The sequence below is a fragment of the Diadema antillarum genome, unplaced genomic scaffold (assembly GCF_040938485.1).
Source record: "Diadema antillarum isolate AM-2024a unplaced genomic scaffold, OU_Dant_1.0 seq00000136_RagTag, whole genome shotgun sequence".
Taxonomy (NCBI): Eukaryota; Metazoa; Echinodermata; class Echinoidea; order Diadematoida; family Diadematidae; genus Diadema; species Diadema antillarum.
The window spans coordinates 1,408,860-1,430,335 of NW_027271213.1; the positions used below are offsets into that span (position 1 = coordinate 1,408,860).

General features: G+C 38.9%; 1 protein-coding gene across 1 annotated transcript; it reads left to right on the plus strand.

The window, feature by feature from the left end:
- The first annotated feature begins 424 nt into the window (after positions 1-424).
- Positions 425-16,517, plus strand: LOC139727584 (KICSTOR subunit 2-like). Its single transcript, XM_071638566.1, has 11 exons — positions 425-508; positions 5,060-5,206; positions 6,778-6,956; positions 8,325-8,411; positions 8,984-9,176; positions 10,035-10,133; positions 10,783-10,877; positions 12,673-12,838; positions 13,599-13,706; positions 14,310-14,421; positions 16,453-16,517. The coding sequence occupies exons 1-11, from the start codon at positions 425-427 to the stop codon at positions 16,515-16,517; spliced, it is 1,335 nt and encodes a 444-aa protein (XP_071494667.1).
- Positions 16,518-21,476: the final 4,959 nt, after the last annotated feature.

The window sequence follows — 21,476 nt, forward strand, 5'->3', positions numbered from 1 at the left end:
CAGTTAAGATGAATATCAAATGATTTTTTTTTCTTTATTACATTCTTCTATGTTTTTTATGATGTTGTTGTTGTTTTTTTTTCTATCTTGTACACATTTTGATGTATTCGTGGTCTTTTGTTTTTTCAATGTCCGCAATTCAGCCTGCGGGCTGCGATGGATATTACAATACCTTTTCAATTCAAGATTTTCAATCACTGAACTCGGTCGTAGAAACAGATCGTACTGTCACTTGTAATGCCGTAGAGGGCAGAATTTCTACAGCACGATCAAAATATCAAAGTTTATCTAATAGAGTATAGGGTATAACTAAACAGGTTAGATAGATCTACGGGCAGCTCAGCAAAACGCCGCTGGACAAACCTTGGATGTTTTGGTAAACTACAATAGGTGCTAATGTAGTTGTGCTCTCAGAGAGACCAACATGAGTGCCAATCATGAAGCTGTCCTTGCAGACTGCTTTGAGAAGCTGAGTCAGCTCATGTTTGACAAAGTGAAAGAATTGTTGGTGAGTGCCTTACGAGCAAGTGTAACAACCCCACATCACGACATACGCATATTCGCGTTAGTGCAGGGGCTACCAAGAAGATGATAGAAACTAACTCAGTAACTGTTTTAGAGGTCTAAACTACCTGGCTGCTTTTGTCAGGTACTCAGGTATGGTTGGGTGTCTAGTAAATTTACATCGATAAAAACTTAAGATATCTCCCAATTTACCTGAAATTTTACTTTATAAAGAAAATACTCTGAATTCACAAGCGAGCATTAAAAATGCAAATTTTGGTAAATTTAATTTAGAATTAGATCTACCTAACCATCACTGACCATGCTAACGTTAGAGTAAAACACCAGTGCTAGCGCACCATTTTTGCTATGGATGCTATGGAAGATTCTGAACGTAGGCTGAGCCTCTCTATTCCAGTCCGGGAAACCCGCTCATGAGGACTGCTCCCGCGTACGAGGACTGCCCCGCCTCTAACTGCGACCAGCAGCCCCAACGTACAACGTACAGTGTTGGGGCTGCGCCGTTTTGGCATCGATATTTTAATGTTGTACCAAACAGGTGCCGTTCCGGCGCTGTATTTCCTTAATTTTTCAACAAAAACTACTGGGAATACTTACATGGGTCGACTAAACCTAAATGATTCACATCGGCGACTGTTTGATGCATTTCATTGCTTATGATGCAGAAAATGCTGTCTTATAAGGCAAATATCTTCAGCTCACCGATGCTACTAAAACTCACAATCACTTGCACATGCGCACACAATGCATTCAGTGCAGTGCATTGACAGCTGTATTACTCGCTACATGATGCATATTCACCGTGCGATGATGCATTATTCATATCCTTTTGCGTCCGTAACGTTGACGTCATTGTTTACGCATGCGTAGATGCGTACTGATGGATATACACGTTCAAAATAGCAGCAAAGCTCTCCACTAGGGCAGACCGCCTACTCCTAAAAAATGTGGAAAATTATGCAGTTTCCAGATAAATTGGTGAGAAGGACCAAGGCAATGGGGTAGTGTATATTTCATTTTATATTGTCACTGTGTTTATGATGGACATTTAGCCATGGTTTATTTGTGAAGTTGCCGTATATGTGGCAATAGGGAGTTGTTCGTGATTCTCACTTGAACGAAACTGCGGGGTAGCCGCCAGGACCCCGCCGCAGAGCGGCAGGTCTCCGGGGCTACCCCGCCTCATGAGGACTGCTCCCGCGTACGAGGACTGCCCCGCCTCATGAGGACCGCCCCCACGCCTCACGAGGACCGCCCCCATGCCTCATGAGGCCCCCTATTCACTTCTATTCATCTCACATCTGACGTATAAATTGCCGCAACTTTGCACGGTGATTTTTTGTTACACACACATGTCCACTATCCATGGTGAAAAGAAGAAAAAATCCTGTCTGTTTTTTTTTTTCAAAAATCAAGCTTTAATCAACCGATGCAGAGCGCCCATCAAAACATGGGCGCCAGTGTGTTCGCACAATGCAAGACTGCCGCACCTAGCGGCCTGATCCGACTAGTCGGATCAGGCCCGCTGATTCAGATCCAGGTTTAGTCCTTGAGATGAGCTGGGTCATGGCTAGGTCACAGGTGGCGTGGCGTCGAACTTAAATTTTCTATTTTTATATGGGGTCATTGTCCCAGGATTTATCCAAACCAACTTCAAAGCTGATTTTTTGGACACTTTCACTAAGCTTTTCTGCAGTTAATAGATCTACATACAGAATTATATCTACAACAATGTAGAACGTAGACCTATGTTAGATATATCAAACTACTTTTTCTCAATGCTGATTTTGTAAATGCATCGTCATCATAAAATTTCACAAAATACCCATATATTATCACCTTGATAATCCCCTGGAATTTGGCCGGCCTCTTCAGAATGTGGACGCGCGCTGTGCGTGTTCAATGTCAATGTGTACCCATATACAAGGCCGCTGAAAAATGCGCCGCACCATACCTTGTTGGCGCAAGGTTGCATTGGGGACGTTGCAGTGCCCGTTGGTGTCCGAACTCTGGCGAGTCAGCACTTGCATCCAACCTCTGTACATTGAGTCACTGCATCGGCACTTACCGGTACAGTGATTTTTATTTTCTTTTGTGTGTTTGAAGATACCATCACATTCTGAGCTTGCGATAAGCAAAAAATCTCGCCAGAGATTGGCGTATTTCTCAGTTTTTAGCACTTTTTGGCAACTCTGATTCTTAACACGGGACATAATTCGCGCAGGCTTTGGAAAAGTTGTGCCGATTCTGCATTTTTTATGGCAAATTTGGGATTTAGATGGACTTTTGGAGGTGACTAAGGCACTTTCCTGTTGTGAACAACAGTGCCAGTGTGTGAAATGATGTGATATGCGTGTGTTGTTACAATAGAATTTGCTGGCTTGTGATAAGCGATAGTTGTCCGGATTCTGGAGGCCTGCCGAAAACTGGGGGTTTTACTCTAGAGCTACATGCTCTAAGATAGCAGCTTGGAATGCGTGGGGTGTTATTTTGACGCACTCAGTTGCCCTGTACTTTGAAACCAAACACCCCTACCCTCTATTGCCAATGTGTGTGAAGTGCCAATGTGTCTTTATAATCTATGTTATCAATATCATTGTTTTGTTGTTGATCTTGGGGTTTTCAGTAATATTTGGACATTTTCAAATCCCCAGTGTAGAACAGAATACCACTGCGCTTAATAGTCTCATGTGTGTATGTTCGTTCTTTACGCGCAATGCTATAAATACTAATAGAGAGTGGTGTCGTTTTCAGTGTACAGTGTCCAGTGATGTGTTAGACACCTACCATACTCACTGTTGGTGTCAGTCAGTGTTGGTGTCAGAATCATGTTCATAAAATACCTGGTTCTAAGTAATAGAAGCTAGAATCTGCAGGAAAATTAAAGCGACCAATCAGACCAATGAAGGTTTGGACCCTTACTGGCCTTATCATGCTTATCTACAATGACCACGCAGATCTGGAGAAGGCTAAACTTGATCTACAAAAGTTCTAGTCATTTTGTCACTGACATACTTGATGGTAGGAGGTAGGGTCATTTATGGTTGGAGAGGGAGGGAGCAGAAACTGCTCAAGTGCTCTGACACAAGCAATCATGAGTTTCTCTACATTTTTTACATTTTCTAGACTCTATCATTATATATTTCGGCAGTTGAGATTAATCTCAATCATGTCTTCAGGCAACATGAAGCTTCAGATTTATTCCAGCACCAGAGCAAAGAGCTAATTCTGGAGTATTTTCTTTTGGGCAGTAAAGAAGAGTTTATATTTGGGGTACCATAATAGTTTTCATAGCTTTCTGTTGTGTGGGTTGTTTAAAGTTGGACTAGAAATCAGATTGAATCTGTCAGCTTTTGTATAAAGTTTGTGTTTGCCTGTGACTATTTTTTTTGTCCCCGCCGAACGAGTTCGAGCAGGGGACTATGAAACGGGCTCCGTACGTGTGTGTGTCCGTCCGTGTGTCCGTGTGTCCGTGTGTCCGTCCGTGTGTGCGTCCGTGTGTGATCAAAATGTTCAAAATGCTACTCCTTCGCCATTTCTAACCCCATTTTGATTCTGTTTGCTTTATATGATAGCACTACATGGGAGCTTTGAAACTTCTATACAGAATTTCAATTGTGACCTTTGACCTTGACCTTTGACCTATATTGTACATTTTGCTTCAAAATGCTACTCCTTCGCCATTTCTAACCCGATTTTGATTCCGTTTGCTTTATATGATGGCACTAGGTGAGGGCTTCAAAACTTCTACACAGAATTTTGACCTTTGACTTCTTTGACCTTTGACCTTGACTTTTTACCTATATTGTACATTTTGCTACAAAATGCTACTCCTTCGCCATTTGTAACCCGATTTCAATTCCGTTTGCTTTAAGTGATGGCACTAGGTGAGGGCTTCAAAACTTCTACACAGAATTTTGACCTTTGACTTCTTTGACCTTTGACCTTGATTTTTGACCTATATTGTACATTGCCTACAAAATGCTACTCCTTCGCCATTTCTAACCCGATTTTGATTCCGTTTGCTTTATGTGATGGCACTAGGTGAGGGCTTCAAAACTTCTACACAGAATTTTGACCTTTGACTTCTTTGACCTTTGACCTTGATTTTTGACCTATATTGTACATTTTGCTACAAAATGCTACTCCTTTGCCATTTGTAACCCGATTTCAATTCCGTTTGCTTTAAGTGATGGCACTAGGTGAGGGCTTCAAAACTTCTACACAGAATTTTGACCTTTGACTTCTTTGACCTTTGACCTTGATTTTTTTACCTATATTGTACATTGGCTACAAAATGCTACTCCTTCGCCATTTCTAACCCGATTTCGATTCCGTTTGCTTTATGTGATGGCACTAGGTGAGGGCTTCAAAACTTCTACATAGAATTTTGACCTTTGACTTCTTTGACCTTTGACCTTCATCTTTTTACCTATATTGTACATTTTGCTACTAAATGCTACTTCCGGCGGGGACATATATTACGCACTGCGTAATTTCTACTTTTCCTTGTTTCCTCTGATCTTGTGATCAGGACAAGGAGAAGGAAATCTGCAGGCTGGCTGGAAATGCTGGAGGTAACTGGACAGGGCTCATGAATGCCCTCAACTTCCTTGCTGTAGGTGAAAAGAGCTATGTTTCGCTGGCCTTCCTGGAGTCCAAGTGGTTTAGCAGAAAAGAGGTGAGAGTAGCAGTGAGCTATGGTGATCAGTTTGTCTGTTCAACAGTCAATCTAAATTGCCCAATAGGTGATTTCAAGGTTGGTGCTTGTGCTGGTGCTAGTGTTATCTCCTGAGCAACTGCTGTAAAATTGGCGGCAAGAACATTGTACCGAACTTGAAATTACAAATGTGATCATCCCTGGGGGCTGGTGTTAGCCAAATGGAGGAAAAGCATGTAAATTGTCGACAACAATAGTGGAGCTTGGTTCAGCAGACAATATTTACTTGTAACACCGGTTCCAACACCAACTATCAGAATTACGTCATACTTCTGTGCAGAAACGTGATTATGCACCATGCTCTCTGTCTAAATGCCTTGCATATGAGTACTATAAATATATCATTAATGCCATGACTGTTTATGCTTTGTTTGTGTTTTCATCATACTGGAGATACAGATATGGTAACATGAGAACAACATGATGTAGAATATGTGTGAGTTATGACTTACAAAGTGTGTATGTGTACCATCACTTCCCCCCCCCCCACCCCCCCCCCCAAAAAAAAGGTGTTTTATGCTGGTGTATGTTGCAGAGGTTTCAAATGCACCATGCTCTCTGTCTAAATGCCCTGCATATGAGTACTATAAATCTATCATTAATGCCATGACTGTTTATGCTTTGTTTTTGTTTTCATCATACTGTAGATACAGATATGGTAACATGACAACAACATGATTTAGAATATGTGTGAGTTACAATCACTTCCCCCTCCCCCTAAAAAAAAAAGTGTTTTATGCTGGTGTATGTTGCAGAGGTTTCAAATCACTCCGCAACATGACATGAAATGGATCTCAAAATTGTAGGCAATGAGCCATGGCTATCATCTGCCCAACCACAATGTTTATGCAGGTCCAGCTGTGTTGGCAACATTGCCCATATCTGCCATACTGCAGTAATCAAAACTTTCTTTTACAAAATCAGAGATGCACTGTGTCAGCACCAAACTTTGACAAGACCGACCTAATGGCAGTTTTGTCTTGCAGACAACAGGTTGAGAAAAACAAAACATCCATGGGAATTTCTGTTACATTGTCAGGAGATTCACTTTAACTAGAAATGAATAACATTTATATAGCGCTTAATACTGATGTTTCTAAGCGCATCAAATCGGGGAAAAATAATATATATAACGTAAAAACAAAATACAGCATTATGTACATATTATGATAACGACAGCAACAACAACAACAGCAAAATTAAGGTTGTGTAAACAGATGAGTTTTCAACAATGACTTAAACCTATCAACATTTTCAGCGTTACGAATATAAAAAGGGAGTTCATTCCAAAGAAGTGGGGAAATAACTGAAAAGGCCCTATCACCATAACGTGTACAGGTGCGGGGACCACGTGATAATTGGAGAGCGGAGGAAGAACGAAGAGAACGGGTTGAAGTGGAGGAGCGGAAGGAAATTAAATCTTTAAGATAAGATGGGGCAAGATTATTACAAATATGTACATGGAATTCATTTTAACCTCGTAGGCTAACAGCAGATGATGTTAGATTATGTTCATTTATCTTTGCATGCAGTCGGTGGGCAAGGGCATGTATACAGTGGCCATCGGTGAGCTGCGGCGCGTTGAAGGCAAGACTCAAGAAGCGACCTGGTCACAGGGTGGCCCGGGACAGGTGGCAGCAGACAAGCTGTTGGGTCACTTGTGTGAGCAGCTCTGTCACTTCATCGAAGCAAGGCAGGAAATGATGGCAGTGTATCCATTTGTGGCTAAAGTCACATACTTGCATCGTAACATGACTGAATCAAATGTGTTTTGTATTTACCCATGTACATGCGCATATAATCTGAAATGCTGAATAAAAATAATAATAATGATAATAATGATAATGACATTTGCTCCCGCGACAATTAACCTGGTTTTATTTTCTCCAAGGACTTAGGGTTAGGGTTAGGGTTTGATAGGGTTTTAGGTGTAGTTTGATGTAGGGATAAGGGTGAGGGTTGGGGTTGTGTGTGTAGATAGAATTTATGTTTGGCGTAACATGCAGATATTTGATAATGAGCATTTGTTGCATAAACAATTATCATGGAACCATTAGTATCATATACATCATCTCGTTAGAAAAAAAAAAAAAACTTTACTACACAGGTTCACAGTTTATATCATATATGATGTAAGCTGTGCATATGAAACTCGACAGTAAAAATATGATATCAAACTTGCAGATGTAAGAACAGACTGATGACAATAGTGACATATTCTAGAGCTTGGCATGGACTAGTGTTTCTGAATTAGGACGAAATCTTCTGCCGAGGCAAAGTTTTGGAAAAGCAGTGAGATTCAATATCTATAAAAAAAAATTATAAACCAAATGAAAACATCACTTGGACCGTCACTGGATTTCATCGTAATGGATAATCTAATCATATATTATGGCTCGACACTAACTTTTTTGTTTGGTGGCCCGATGGGGCCACCAAAATCCTAAATTTCAAATTTTTGGTGGCCCGAGAGAAAAATTTGGTGTCCCCAAAAAACAATAAAAAACATTAAAAGTCCATTTTTTTTTATTGAGTCAAATATCTAAGTTTTATGATAGTAGGCCTAAGAATTACAAGTTGGACATAACTACTCATGAATAAACTTCAACAAACTCGCAACACTCACTCTCAGGCACTCATTCAGTCCTTTTCATCCATCCTTTAAACAAATTTAACTGCTAATTTCCGGTGCAAAAAGTTACGAATTTATTTACTTACTTTTCAAAAAATTTTGGTGGCCCGATGCGGGCCACCAAATTTGCCCTTTTTAAAAATTTGGTGGCCCGACTTTCATTTTTGGTGGCCCCGGGCCACCGGGCCACCGATAGTGTCGAGCCCTCCATATATACAAAATTGAATAAAAGTTGTGAGGTATTGTCTTTGCTAACTGTGCAGCCTGTATGAATGAAAGTTAGCTGTTGATGAACAGATGTTTTGAATTTTATGAAACCCATCACACATAGCAATAGTGTGCGCTGCCCAGATTTTGGTTGTCAAGTATCTTAGGACAGTAGAATGCATGCACATTTGAACGACAAGTATGATCTGAGGTGAGTTTTTCCTGACAGCGACTGTTCAGATATGAAAAGTTGAGCAGCCTTGGAATCCAGGGAAGTGACGTTGACTATGGCGAACTGAGGAGCACTGTAGAAGAGATCCTCAATAAGTAAGACTTCAACTATTAATATTCATTTTTGAGATTTACATGTTATGTTGTCAATGAGACATCATCAATTTAATCTTTCTTGACAGTTTCAGTATGTGACCTTATTACACTTGTGAGTTCAATCAAAAGTTTTAGAAAGATAAGAGTCATTCAAAACCTTCTTTCTTTCGTTCTGTCCTCTCTGAGTTGCCGTCAAGGGCTTTCATGTTGAAGATAATCACAGATAATATGAAATCTTGGAGAAAATCTTTGTTGTTGCAATCAGTAGGGAGATACCATAATATACACCTAAATGTAAGGCAAGACCATGTTTAGTTTTCAAAAATCAGAACAGAAGAGTAAATTATGATAGCGATGATGGTGATAATGGTGGTGGTGATGATGATATGGTGGTGATGATGAAGATGGTGATGATGATGGTGAAGGTGTTGATGATGATGATGATGAAGATGATGATAATGATAATGATGGTGCTGGTGATGATGATTGTGATGATAATGGTGATGAATGGGTAGGGTTGCATGGGATGCAATCAATTGGACAAGTTCCTTTGCTGTTTATTCCCTGTACAGAACTTCCAAACGGTTCCATCACCCAGTCCTGGTCCCGCTTCACAACAGCTTCAACGTGGAGCTGGAACTGCTGCGGACCGTCTTCCAGACGGAGTGCCACATGAGGGAGTGGCGATTCCTGCCCGCCCTGCTCCGCCTGCAGGACTCCCACCGCCGCCTGGAAGCCTGGGGGGCAGCCTTTAAAGCCAAGGATGTGAGTCTGGTAGCAGTAGACAAAAGCCGCTGTTTCACCTTGCCATTCTGGCCACAATTTGGCAATTTTCTCAGATCAAGAAGGATCGGGTGAAACATGAGCCAATCTGGGTACAGTATGATGTTAGAATGAGATTTTTTTAACGAGAGCTGAGAACATAGTGAGGGTGGTGCTTAGATCAGGGAGGAGCGGCACAGCAGCAAGACCTCATCGGTGTCTAGTTTACATCCCGTTCTTGTGCCGATGTTACTCTGCTCAGAATGACTTTATTACGTTTATCCCACAGTGTTTACAGTGTCACTATGATCACTCCGCTTGCTTAACGATTCAAAATAGGGCAATTTTGATCAGGAAGATCGGGAAGAAATTTTGAACATGTGATTGCTCAAAATTTGTTCCCAATCTGAAAAAATTCCCTCTTCAACCCCGCGATATGTCAGATTTCAGCTGATCCCTCTACACTGTTGCCGCTCTCCGCCGATCTGATTGATCGGGGTAGATTGGGGTCCAGATCTTGATAGTGGAATGGAGACTTAATCAAATATTGTCATGTCTGTCTCAGGCAAAGTGGTGTCTAATAGCCTCAACTACACTATATTAAAAACGTAGGGTTTCCGTGATTCACCATATTATAACGTGAATGTTGTCACACACACACGATTGATCAAAAATGTTTTTTCATAGATAGCATGTGTATGTAATTGCTGTCGGTACCAGTGATGCCTGTTTGATGCTCTGTGAAATCCATGTAGTCATTACATCAGTACTATTGTTGTCATTAGGATCATCAAGTTTTGCCTCACCCCATTTTTAACCATTTCGATGATGTTCATTCCCTCATCCTCCCCCTCTCCGCAGCCCAGAAAGAAGCTGTATGCCCTGGTGCAGGTGAAAAACTCGGGTATCCCACCCCTCTTCTCTTGGCTGGTCAAGATGCAAGGAGCTCAGATATCAAAGGTCAGGGGAACATGTGTTTTTTTACATAATAGGATGCAGAGATGCATTGTGCTGTGCATATTCAAATGAGAAAATTCAGGGTTCAAATCCCACTGTGGCACTTGGGTCCCTTCATCCTCTGCATTTCTCTCTGCCGAGGTGTATATGGCGGTAGAAAGATTGTAGAATGTTTAGCATTAGTGTTATTGTGGCTGGATTAAACCTGTCTGTGCTTTGAGTGGTGATAAGCACAGATGCCCCTATAGCATTGTACACATTATCCAATGTCTGTGACACAGAAAGGGTTAAAGCGGGCTGGGATGAGGATAATATGTAATGGCACAATTTATACTGGAATTTACCTGTGAAAATTTACATCTAATGTTAACAGGGACTTGTCAATTTTCAAAAAAAAAAATCATTGAAAATTTGCTGTTGTTGCAGTAACTAAGTTAGGAAGTATGTGATTATTATGTCATGGCACAGATTGCATGGTTACTACCAAGGTGGAAATTTGCTGGTTAGATCTGAGGCAAAATCTATAAAAGTCATGAGTTAAAGGTCAATGTCATTATATAATGATTTCACTGGTATGCCATTAATGTACAGAGAATATATTTGTATATGTTTTTATATGAATGTTCATCTTCTTTCTCTGGTGGAATCTCAGTTCAGCCTGTACTTCCACAGCACACTCAGCAAGCAAGCTCCATCAGGTGAAATGAAGTTGCACCTCTCCAACCTCCCCATCGACTACTACAGCAAGTAAGTATCAGTGGGGCTCAGCGACGAGGGCTCAGTGAAAAAGTTTCCTGCCTAAAGATTAAGGCCTTGTTCCGACTGATCGATACGGCAAGAAAATGCGAGAATAACTCTTGACCTCAAGTCGAAGGAATTGGGATTTGAAAATACTGTAAAAGCTGATATTTTTGCACAGGTTTAATTTTCATAATATTCACAAATCATGAAAACAACATCTTGCGATAATGTCTTAGACTTCCTCATTTGCCAGAATGTCTGTATGCAAAAATTACAGCACAGTAAGGTCATGTGAGTGTGTTATTTGCGTTTAACACTTTTTTTTACGCCTCCGCAATGAAGTGGTGCCGGAGGCATTATGTTTTCGCGTTGTCGGTCCTTCCGTCCGTCCGTAATGAATTTTGTGGACAGTGTAACTAACAAAACTTTTGAGGTATCCTAATGGAACTTGGCATGTATGTGTATTAGGGGGTGAAGTTGTGCCTGTTAACTTTTGGGTGCACATGCTCAAGGTCAAAGGTCAAAAGGTCAAGGTCAAATGCTCAAAATTTCACTATTTCCCCCATAGCTATGCAATGCCTGAAGATATTTTCTTGAAACTTAGTGTATACACGTATTACCCAATTAAGATTCTCTGGTGAAAGTTTGGGGTCATGAGGTCAAAGGTCAAAAGGTCAGGTAAGATGATAAAATTTCAGTTTTTTCTCCATATCTTGGAAATGGTTCAAGGTTTCTCCATGGAACATAGTATATATCCATGTACTGAGTGGCAGTGATTATCTAGGGAATTTTTGGTTCATGTGGTCGAAGGTCAAGGGCAAACTTCAAAATTTTACTATTTCCGTCATATATATGCAATGTCTGCAGGATTATTTTTTTTTACTTGTTGCATGCATGTATAACCCAATAGAGATTCTCTGGGAATTTTTTTTTTTGCCAAAAAGGTCAAAGATCAAAAGGTCAGAGATCGAGTGAAAGTGCTGAACTTTACTTGTTCCTCCATATCTCGGAAGTGGCTCAAGTTATCTTGAAACTTAGTACCTGTTTATGCATGTTCTGCCTGACAGTGATTCTCTTATGAATTTTAGGGTCAAAGGGCAAGGGTCGAAGGCCAGATGAAAATGGTAACAATTTACTATTCAATACAGAAATTGCACTTTTTCTCCATACCTTGAAAATTACTCAATGCATAAACTTATGAAAGGGTCAAAGTCAAGTAAAAGTCCTAAAATCCCCAAATACATGCTCTCCCATTCATCCAGTTAAACATAGGTCAAGGAAGGTGAACATTCAACACATTTGTGACAAATATGTCATTTCAATATTTTGCCAAATTTGTGAAAATGTAATAACACATTGTCCACATGTACTATAGACCTATTAGGAGAATCATGCATTATGGCAGAGGCATACCAGTCGCCATAGCGACATTTCTAGTTTCTGGTATGTAACAGGACAGAACAAAGTTTCGTAACAACTAATTGTTGAAAAAGTAGTACAATTCTTCTGCAGAATGGCATCATGACTGTACTTTGTCAGTCCCGTTTTCTTAAAGAGATTTTCTTGCAAAAGGTCTCTCCTTACCCGGCAAAAATAGTGGGTAATAACTGCAAAGGCTCTGTCAATTTTAAGGAGAAAATGATGATGTTGTTAGAAAAAGGATGTACCAGGCACTTGGAAAACCTGAATAGCAAAGTGATTGTAGCTTCCGAAGGAAACAATATGGTGTGTGATAGTATGTATCAGTGAGTTAATCGGTCTGAACCAGGTAGAGTCTGCCATTTTTCTCTCTCTCCTCCAGGATTGTGGCTTTCCAGAAGAAGACGGACGCCTACAACATCTCCCTGGTCCTGAACACGCAGGGCTCGGGAATCGCCTTTCAGGGTCTGGGTTACCACTTCCCTGATGACCAGATGCAGCCTCTCACGGGGATGGACAGCTACCCTGCCATATTCTCCTATCCAAACGTAAGCCAGCATCATTCTCCACACCGATGTATCAGTTGCCGTGACTTCGCATCATCTGCCCGCTATACCGTACCTAAATAAACAGTGGTACCTTACCTTGATACCTTGATGTAGTAATCCCTTGAAGCAGCTTGTACATGAAGCTATACTGGGATGAACTCGAACTGTGTGTAATGGTTGCAGCATTATATATGTTTTCTGGTTACCAGTGTGAGTGTGCAATGTGCAATCTACATGATTGTAACCAGGTATACAAAAGTTGTATTTGTGTAAGATTTTTGACCTACACGTTGTCTCCATAGCAGCCATTATCATTAACTATTTCATTTCATCATCATCTTTACCGTTTGTGCTATGGCATTACTAGCATCATCATTACTGTTGTTGTTATTGTCATCTTTAAACTGACATGAGATATACAATGTACTTTTGTACACACACTGTTTACGATTGCAAAATTGTTGAGACACAGTGATTACATACATTTCACAAGAAAAAAAAATTGTTGTTGTGTGAGAAAATTGATCAGTGAATGTTACTACAATGTATGAACCTGGAGTACCGTGTATGGTATGAACCAGTCAGTGCATTGTGCACTTAAAGATGTCACAGAACTAATCCCGATTCAGAGTTTGTTTGTTTGTTTGTTTGTTTTGTTTTTTGGAGCATTGTAATATGCTTGATCATCTGCCAATCAGATAGATGTCATAATAAATTAAATAGCAAGGAATTTAATTTCATGTTCCCTCTGACCATCTAGGAACGGCCTGCCCACCTGTGGCCAGACATCGTGATGCTGATCATGACGAAGCATGAGTCAGCCTCTCTGGACAGCATCACCTATGAGATTGACAAGATTAGCAAACAGGTACATGTATGTCTACCTCGCAGGATGATCTCAGCTTTAAAGGGCCTCTCCGTCCACTTCATGTTTGAATTGGTTTACACAGAAAGAGTTAAAATCACGCAAACAGAGAGTTAGAAGTTTCATCATATTTGGATGTGAAATGTTTGAGATTTAAAGTTTCACAATCAGGTCAGGTGAGGACAGGTGATGATGTCATAGCCTCACAACTCTCCTATTGGCCAGCAAATCTTCAATAGATTTCCCGTTTGGAAAATAAATCAAAAAGAAAAACCTGCTTTTTTTCTAAAGAAATATGTAAATATGTGTAATTCTGTTTATGTTTTCGTTGTCCTGCAGTAATGTCAAAAACTGTTTTAATTTCTTCATCCAGCAATGGCGGCACTGAAACTTTAAAGATTCATAACGTTTGAGTAGATTGTCCTTTTTTTTTTCCTCAAACTTCACTGATGTGTTCTACAAATATTGCAGCATTCACTTAAATCCACATATTGTATCTTTGGATGAACTTATTCTTTAAACTGGGACCAAGTGCTTTGATTTTTGACAGTTTTGTTTTGTTTTGTTTTTTCTGTTTTTGTTTTTGTTCTTTTTTTCTTCCTGTAGCCCCAGCAGGTGACCTATTTCATCGGTCACATTGACCGAAGGATGAGTCTAGTGGTCATCTTTGAGAGCAAAAAGTCTGAGAAGGATTCCAACACCAGAAGCTTTATTCAAGGTGGGGGTTTGTACCAAGTAGAGTGAATTCCTCTTTCATTTAGGTTGACTTTCATTCATAGATGACATCAAATCTCAGTCATACCATTACATGGTCCTACTCCGAATGGACTTTCAACGAATCCAACCACTTTGAAGTAAATTTGTAGGAGAGCCGCCATCACCGTACATATCACATCATGTGCATTCATTCAGATATCTTGAAAATGATGATTGTGTAACCATGCATCACCGCTGACAATAGAACCATTTCCCTAATTTGGTTTTACTTGGCTGATTCACCTTGAAATAAACACCAATGATGAGAAGTACTGTAGCAAATCTCAGAAAATGACTTATTTTGTGTCATTGGATTAGAAATTACTGATTTGCTTGCTATCGCTCACACATATGACCTTGCTAAATCATAACACATACTACCTATGTGCGTGTCGTTTTCCCTTACTGTCTCTTTTTAGTCTGGAAAAAAGTGTGAAAACTTTGGAAAATGAGATAGCAAATCATAGAAAGAGGCTGCCAAAATGTTTACTTTCTCTTCTAAAGTACATGAATATTGCTAACGAAAATACTTGAGCGGTAATATTACGATACATACCACAACAGCACATGCATTTTGCTTGATTTTAAGAGAATTATCACATTTTGCATATGTAGTTTATAGATTTTTCAAAGTTGCATTTTGTTTTGCTCCAGCTTGCAGGTGACGGCGATCATGATATCAAAGCAGGGAAGAATGTTTAAAATGCTGTTGTGACAATTTTGACATAGACAGAGACATGCATGAATGTCTGTGTGTAGTAGGTCCTTGGTCATACCAAGGAGGTTCAAGAGATGGAGTCACAACTACTGTAGTGTTATTCCCTTTGTACCCATGTTTAATGCAGCCTCTCAGAAATATTTGAAGTATGAAGTCTCTTCATCCAGCCATGGTCTCACTGAAACTTTAAGAAAATTTTAAGTTTAGAATGAATAATCAAATTTTTCTTAAGTCTCATAGATGTGTTCTACTACTACTGCTGCATTCACTCAATCCACACAGTGAACTTGTTCCTTTTATAATCATGTGGCCTTCAATCTCCATGCTACTTACGCAATGCCATGCCCAAGTGTAGTGTTGATCAGGCCAATCATTAAACGTGGGGAGCATCGGTTTCAAGGTTGTGATTGATACTCTCAAGGTTTTGCATAATGGTTTGAAGGTCTTGAGTGACACTTTTGTGGTTTTGTCCGTCAGTTTCAATGTCTGTCTAGACATTGTCAAGACATTTTCGTGAATGACAATTTAAAAAACCTCAGTAGTGCTGCTTGGGTTCACAGTACAATGTATTGAGAAACAGTTCAGGAAGTTCTTTGAAATCATCCATTTAGTAAACAGTGTACCCCCTCTTTTAATTTTTTTGTCAAAACAAAAGAAATAAAAAGGAAAAAATTGGGGGGGGGGGTGCTTGCGCCCCCTTTAATTTTGCAAAGGCGCTTCTCTTTTACAGAATTTCTTGATCTGCCCCTGGTAAATACAATACCATGAGACTTTTTGCTAGTCATGCAAACTATTCATGTGTGATTGCTGTTGGTATAATTCTGCAAAAGTATTCATTTGTTTGCTGATTTCCTTTGAAATACATATGTATCTAGTTGGGGTTTTTTTCCTGCCCTTTCCACAGCCTTTTAGAATCCTCCTGTTCATGATTCTGCTGATCCTTTTTTGCCTTCAAATTCCTTTGAATTTATGTCACATTACAGTACTCGAGCTACCAGCTAGCATGTTTTTGTCATACTTATCATCGGTTGATCCAAACTGAAAAATCATGCTTTGAGTGCATGTATCCTAAATTTGGTTCAGCATGATATACGGAGGCAAATTTCCAACTGGTGAATCAAGAGTTTTACCTTTAGATTTTATCTTATTTATCATTATCTTTAAAAAAAAAAAATGTGCATGAGTATGTGTTAAGATGTGCAGATGTTGACAGCCCCATATGCCGATAAACGTTACCACAAAACTCTCTTCCCAATCTTTTCTCACCACGTCCAGATATGTGCACTCTCCTGAGAGGGAGCAAGCTACTGGCCAGCCTGCGGCCAGGGGTGAAGAGCTGACAAGACCGTGGCTGAGCCAGGAACGAGCATCTGCCAAAGACAAGGACGAGCCCAGACTGAGCAGAAAACGTCCATCGCTTCCTCTTCATTCACCTCTCTCTGAGAGCCAAAGGGGAGGACTGTGCTCATGGTGTGCAAAGCAGAGCATTCTTGTCATGTATCAGCGGTATGTCGGGATTGTGGCATTTCTTCCAAGGAAAGGAATAAAAGCTGCCTGAGACGATAGATTGCACAGTGATGTTGAGCCTCGTGTGTAGAGTACGCTGAAATTATCTTGGAATCTGCAGCAGTAGCTGCTATAACGGTCCTGTCATGACATATACGTGCAATGTAATATTTAAAGATTATCATCATTGTGTTATCAACTCACACTACTACTCTTCTTCTTTTTACAGGCAAAGTTTTTGGAATGTGCTGAAAAAGCATGGGCAGAGCTGAACAAACCCCCATTTATTGTTCCATCTTCACTTAAATCACATTCTCATTGGATTGTTGCATTTGGAAAGAACATATTGTTTTCCTCATCAAACTTTCTTCTTCTGATGAAATTGGAAGCAAGGATAGAAAGGAAATATTTTTGCTGTTAAAATTTTAATTCCATTTTACTGAACGACATTGGGCTCTTACTGATGATTGGAGGACAATGACTTGCTTGAAGAATACATGTGTACCTTCTAACACTTATTAAGATACTTTGCTTTATAAGCAGCAATATACTGACCTGTTTGACAGGAATTCTCGAGAAACTTGTGGCAGGTACAAAGTGCAGAATGTATGAAATTCGTATTGAGTTCCGTGCTTTGCCTTACCGAAAAGAACAGTCGACCATATGCACAAGCAGAATCCATTTCAACCAAAGAAGTGCTTTCACATTGTATACGTTGATCTGTGCAATTGTTTGAAAGTGACTTCTGTGCAAGTTGATTTCATAGTTCACTTGCCGAGAGTAGCAAGAACAATAGAACACAAGCCAGAATCTGGTGATAAGCAAGGACAACTTTTAGTGCTGTGTTCAAAATCAACCGTAATAGCAATACATGTATTTCAAACTTTGTGAAGTGATGTATGTGTAACATGTATGTATGTATGCAAGAACAAGAATAAAAGTATATATATAATTGTACAAGAAATGACTTCCTCATTGTCTATATGTAGAGCAGCTTTTGTCTAAAATCCTACCCGGTCGTTTTCCATTTTCTAATCAATCATATCAATTTCACAGCATCAATGTCATCATCATTGCTGACGTCATCATTACTCCACTGTCATCATCATCCTCATCAACATTGCACTCGTCATTGCAAGAAATGTAAAAGCATTTTGTGCCCAGACCTGTGAAACCTGTCAGCTTTTTCTAGCACCTCAATCACACTTCATACTTTTAGAAGTAAAGACTAAAATTTTACTGTGTTCATTATTGCTCATAAAAATTAATCCCAATAAAGCGTGTTGCAAGCAGCTCATCTACTGTCTGAAGTGCTGGACAACGTGTGACACCAGCCTACCAGATAAAAACATACACCTGGACATGAGAAGTTTGTTACTTTTGTTACTTTTAATATAACCACAATCGGCAGGTCTGACACGCTTGATAAATTGCCTGCTGTGATGAAGCGTATGGTTAATTACTTGCCAAATCTCCTTTGTTACATCTGTTTTTTGAGTTATTCAATATTTTGTGTCTAGTGTCATCTGTAGATAGAAGAGAGGAGTACGCATCAAGAAACTTGACAAGGTGATTAATTTTCCATAAATATACCTTGATTTTGAACTGCTATGTTTCTACAATTTTGATTGATATGCACCAGAGCTAAGATTTATTGCGTACAAAAAAAAAATCAGTATTTTTGCATCACTGTAAATCAATGAAAATCAATCAAAAGAAACTGACTCTTCCATGATTGAAAAGGAACCTACTGGTAGCAATATACTTGCATATCTTAAGTTTAATTTCATGTGACATTTTCACCAAAAGAAGAGAATGTACACAAATTTTGCAGGCAGCTACGCATGACTTTTATTTACGTTGAAAGACACCTATACATTGTACAAGCAGATTACACACTTGTAACACTTGATTTTAACAGCACATACAAATACACATACATGTAGACTGTACATATGTTTTATGTAATAAACAATGCCCTCTCAACAAAGAAGAGATTTTGTATCTTGTCACCAGTGATTAAGTCCATCGGCCATTCAGTAAAATTTGCAAGAGTATACTGCGTAATTTCCAGTTTGAGAAGTCCACATTCAGCAAAGAAGGAAGACAGAAGTTTCAGGCAGCACACCTGCCGAACATAAAAGCTTTGACACCAACAGTGTGCACAGTTGGCAGTGGTCATACACACCACAGTGGTGCCACAATAAGTTGCTGCAACATGCTGGACCTTGACATGTCTCCGTAATAAGTTTCCGCAATTGGTACATATCTGATCTGCTCTTTTGTAGGAGAAGGTTATTTTTTTTTTTCAGCATTTGCAAAGTTTTGGGTGAATGTTTCTCCTCAAATCAGCTTCTACCTTCTTCACTGTATTAATGCCTGTACAAGTACATGTATGATGGATTTCCTTTGTGTGTATTACAGAAAGAAAATCTTCATATATTCTTGGTAAAGCCAATGTATTCAAAAGTTAATTTTTCTGCAATTAATTTTATTTGTATGCTGGAGTTACTATCCTGATGTAGGACCTACACATTAATATCAAAGACTTGCAACTCTTCCAGACCTGGGCCTCAGCAATTCAAAGGAAATCAATTGTATTCTTTTTTCCCCCATATTTGTTTGTTTGTTGGTTTTTATTCATTCTAAACCTATTTTGATTATGCTTGAGGTCATAGTGATAAAGGGAAACTGAATAACATTAGGTTAACGTCAGGTGATACAGAAATTCTACTGAATTCGAGCATACGTTGTTCTTGTTACATTGCCTGCGTTTGAAGTACAAGTTCACCAAACAAAAATAATAATAATAATAATACAAATACTTCTCAGCATTTAGAATATGATTTAAATCTTGTAACTGCCTTCAACAAATTAATTCATTAGAGCAACTATGAGAAATATGCAGCAACTTTAGCATGGACATTGTACAAAATAGTGAAAAAGTCAGTATAATTAAAATGTGGCTGACAGTGACAAGTGTTATAATTAACTAATCTAGAATGTGCTCGAAGATTATTGTATTTAAAACAATGGACAATACGGCTACAGTACCTCTTACAAAGAAAATGCCTACATAATTATTTTCCTGGCCACACCCTATAACTTTCACTGGTGCATAATAAAAGGGCACCCATAAAATCGCCAATGCAGAAACATCGCCACAAATATATTACGCAGTTGCATTTAAACTTGGGCTCTATTCATGTCAATTCATCTCAGGAGATTTGAAGAAAGTTACAGATAGGATGCTCATGCATTACTATACAAGATTGCTTTCTACATGTATTTGATCAATACCATTGACATGGTAGAAAGAAATGAATACGAACAAGGCAAACCTCATGGTATATTCAAAACAACAGACCTTGACTCTACAGTACAGTGCTTCATCAATGTCGCACTGATATTTAAATGTAAAGTAAAAAATATCTAAGCATTTCATAATCAAATACATTGTACAATGCAACTAATTGACAAAGAATTATCTACAATGAAAACATCTCAACGGAAGAATTTCATGAATTTGTACATTGTACAATGTAGATAAATTTTCCCCATGATCAAATTACTCTGAGATATATCATTTTTTCCTCTTATTATTAAATGTCTATAAACTACAAAACAAACACAAACTACATGATTTTACTCTTTACGCATACACTCTTACACCACAAGACAAATGCTAGTATACACATGTACTACACTGTTCTATCTCATTCAGGTCTGTTGAAGCACAGCTGATACACTGGCAAACACAAGTCATTCATTTGAGAGCAAGAAGATCATTGAACCCATGGTTGAAAATACAAATGAACATTTTGCATTTAGTGCCCTTTTGCTTCAAATCACAATAAAAGTTCAAATACATGTCAATGCAATACACATGAATGAGAGCAGAAGTTCAAGTGTAAAGATGATTAAAAAAGTATTGAATTCTCATACACTTCCTCATCAGTACATATGCCCCATAATTTTGACTGCTATAATTTGATGACAAAATGAAACCAAAAGATGGACTTGGTTTGTTTGTAATGCCCGAGGAATGTAGTCTTGTGTCTACCACAATTTGATTTATGAGTATACATGATTATGATTCTACAGTCAACCCTGCACAAGTCACAGCCATTGGGACTAAGAATAGGGCTTTCATCATATCTTTGCATTCAATAGACATTGAATAATGATTCCAGCCGAATTCAGATTTGTGAGGAGTTAACCATACTTTCATACCCAACATGAGGTACATATGTATAAATCGACATTTTAAGCATAGAGATACAGCAATATCTCGTTATCTAATACAAGGCACACCACAATTTGATGGGCAGTGGACTTATGTGGGTTTATGGTTGAACACAATGAAGTTCCTAATTTTCACAGATATGATGTAAAATGCAATTTCTGACTTCAGCTCTGACGGATATTTAGATATATATGATGGAAAATGTCATGAAGTACATTGTACATGATATAATGATAAATATGTGCATTATACTGATTATCACAAATTTGTTCTCTATAATCTACTTATTCATTCCTATAATTGTAATTCTGTCATTATTATTCATATCTTCATTGCAGAATTTCTACCAGTTGCCATGGCTACAATTCTGAAATCTTTGAAAAAAAAATGTTTTCTTTTAATCTTTCATGTGATATGGCCCTGAAATTTTGTTCATATAAGGTACACCTACACAGACTTGATGTCTTGGATTTATTAAAAACATGAACAAAATATGACAAAAAAAGGAAACATTTAATATCAAACTCCTGGCTATTCAGAGTCAGTT

Excerpts from the sequence above, each read along its gene's own strand:
- LOC139727584 (XM_071638566.1), top strand. The coding sequence starts at position 425 with ATGAGTGCCAATCATGAAGCTGTCCTTGCAGACTGCTTTGAGAAGCTG. Across the intron at positions 509-5,059 it reads ACAAAGTGAAAGAATTGTTG|GACAAGGAGAAGGAAATCTG; the intron begins GTGAGTGCCTTA and ends TCTTGTGATCAG. Across the intron at positions 12,839-13,598 it reads CCATATTCTCCTATCCAAAC|GAACGGCCTGCCCACCTGTG; the intron begins GTAAGCCAGCAT and ends CTGACCATCTAG.